This window comes from Trichinella spiralis (genome assembly GCF_000181795.1).
Source record: "Trichinella spiralis strain ISS 195 chromosome Unknown Scfld5353, whole genome shotgun sequence".
Taxonomy (NCBI): domain Eukaryota; kingdom Metazoa; phylum Nematoda; class Enoplea; order Trichinellida; family Trichinellidae; genus Trichinella; species Trichinella spiralis.
In genome coordinates this window covers 1-962 of record NW_003532292.1, presented here as the reverse complement: position 1 = coordinate 962, position 962 = coordinate 1, and the positions used below count along the sequence as shown (strand labels likewise).

The following is a 962-nucleotide window of genomic DNA, read 5'->3' as shown; positions in this document are numbered from 1 at the left end:
ATTGTTCGTGGATGTCATGTTTATGCAAATTGGAACGCACTGTGTGCTAACAAGCGAAAGAAATTCAACCAGAAGTCGTCTCACGGTGGATTCAGGCCTATTGCAGTATGGAAAGTTGTGTAGCTGACTGTTTCCAGCTTTCATCTTCCTGTAATTTAATCAAATACAGCCCTTTTGCAAAAGTGTGCAATTTGTATTACGAAAATAAAACTCATCATGATTTGCAGCCAAACAAACAGATAGGGCAGTCGATGCATCTTCTACTGCACAGCTGCCACAAAGGTATGATACTTATCACTTATGAAAAATCAAATTTTGTATGATACACCAGACAAAACATTTTCCATTTTTTGCAGTATTTTTAAAGTAACAAAAACCAGAAAATTTATAAAGGAATATTAAAAATCAAGAAATAAACTGTTTGAAATATTCTGCTATTTCATTTAGACATTTCAAGCATTTCTTCGGGAATCATAGTTCAAAGTGAATATCAAAGGGATAATTCGGCAAAAATACACACACCTTCTACACATAAGAATTGCGACATTTTTGTGTTGCCTTTTGTGGAAAACTTTTATGCTCAGCGCATTCAACTTATTGCAACATCTTCTTTGAAACGCTGTATTGCTTTTTGTGAAGCACCTACTCACACTTCATGCAACAGCGTTTTGTTTTCTGCTCAAGAAGGAACCTGCCTTCTTCTATCTCGAGCTAAAAACTTACCATCATTTGGAGGAATTGTACCGACTCTACCAACCTCTGCACTGTTTTTTGCTATTTTAACATGTTATAACGGTAAATGAAAATACGATTATTATTTCCAAATGGTCAGAGCATTGATAAAAATTTCACCAAAATCATTAGTATTTAACACTTAGTAATTAATTCTTATTATCATAATATTAGCGACGATTTGTTACTTTACACAATTATTTTAGCAGCCCTGACATTTTTCATTTTTT

At 33.7% G+C, this 962-nt stretch overlaps 1 protein-coding gene across 1 annotated transcript; it reads left to right on the top strand.

Moving 5' to 3' along the window:
- Positions 1 to 16: 16 nt before the first annotated feature.
- On the top strand, positions 17 to 795 carry Tsp_14146 (putative PAN domain protein; the record flags this gene model as incomplete). Its single annotated transcript, XM_003366817.1, has 3 exons — positions 17 to 105; positions 170 to 282; positions 448 to 795. Coding segments are annotated over exons 1-3 (550 nt in total), but the record flags the coding sequence as incomplete, so codon positions are not given.
- Positions 796 to 962: the final 167 nt, after the last annotated feature.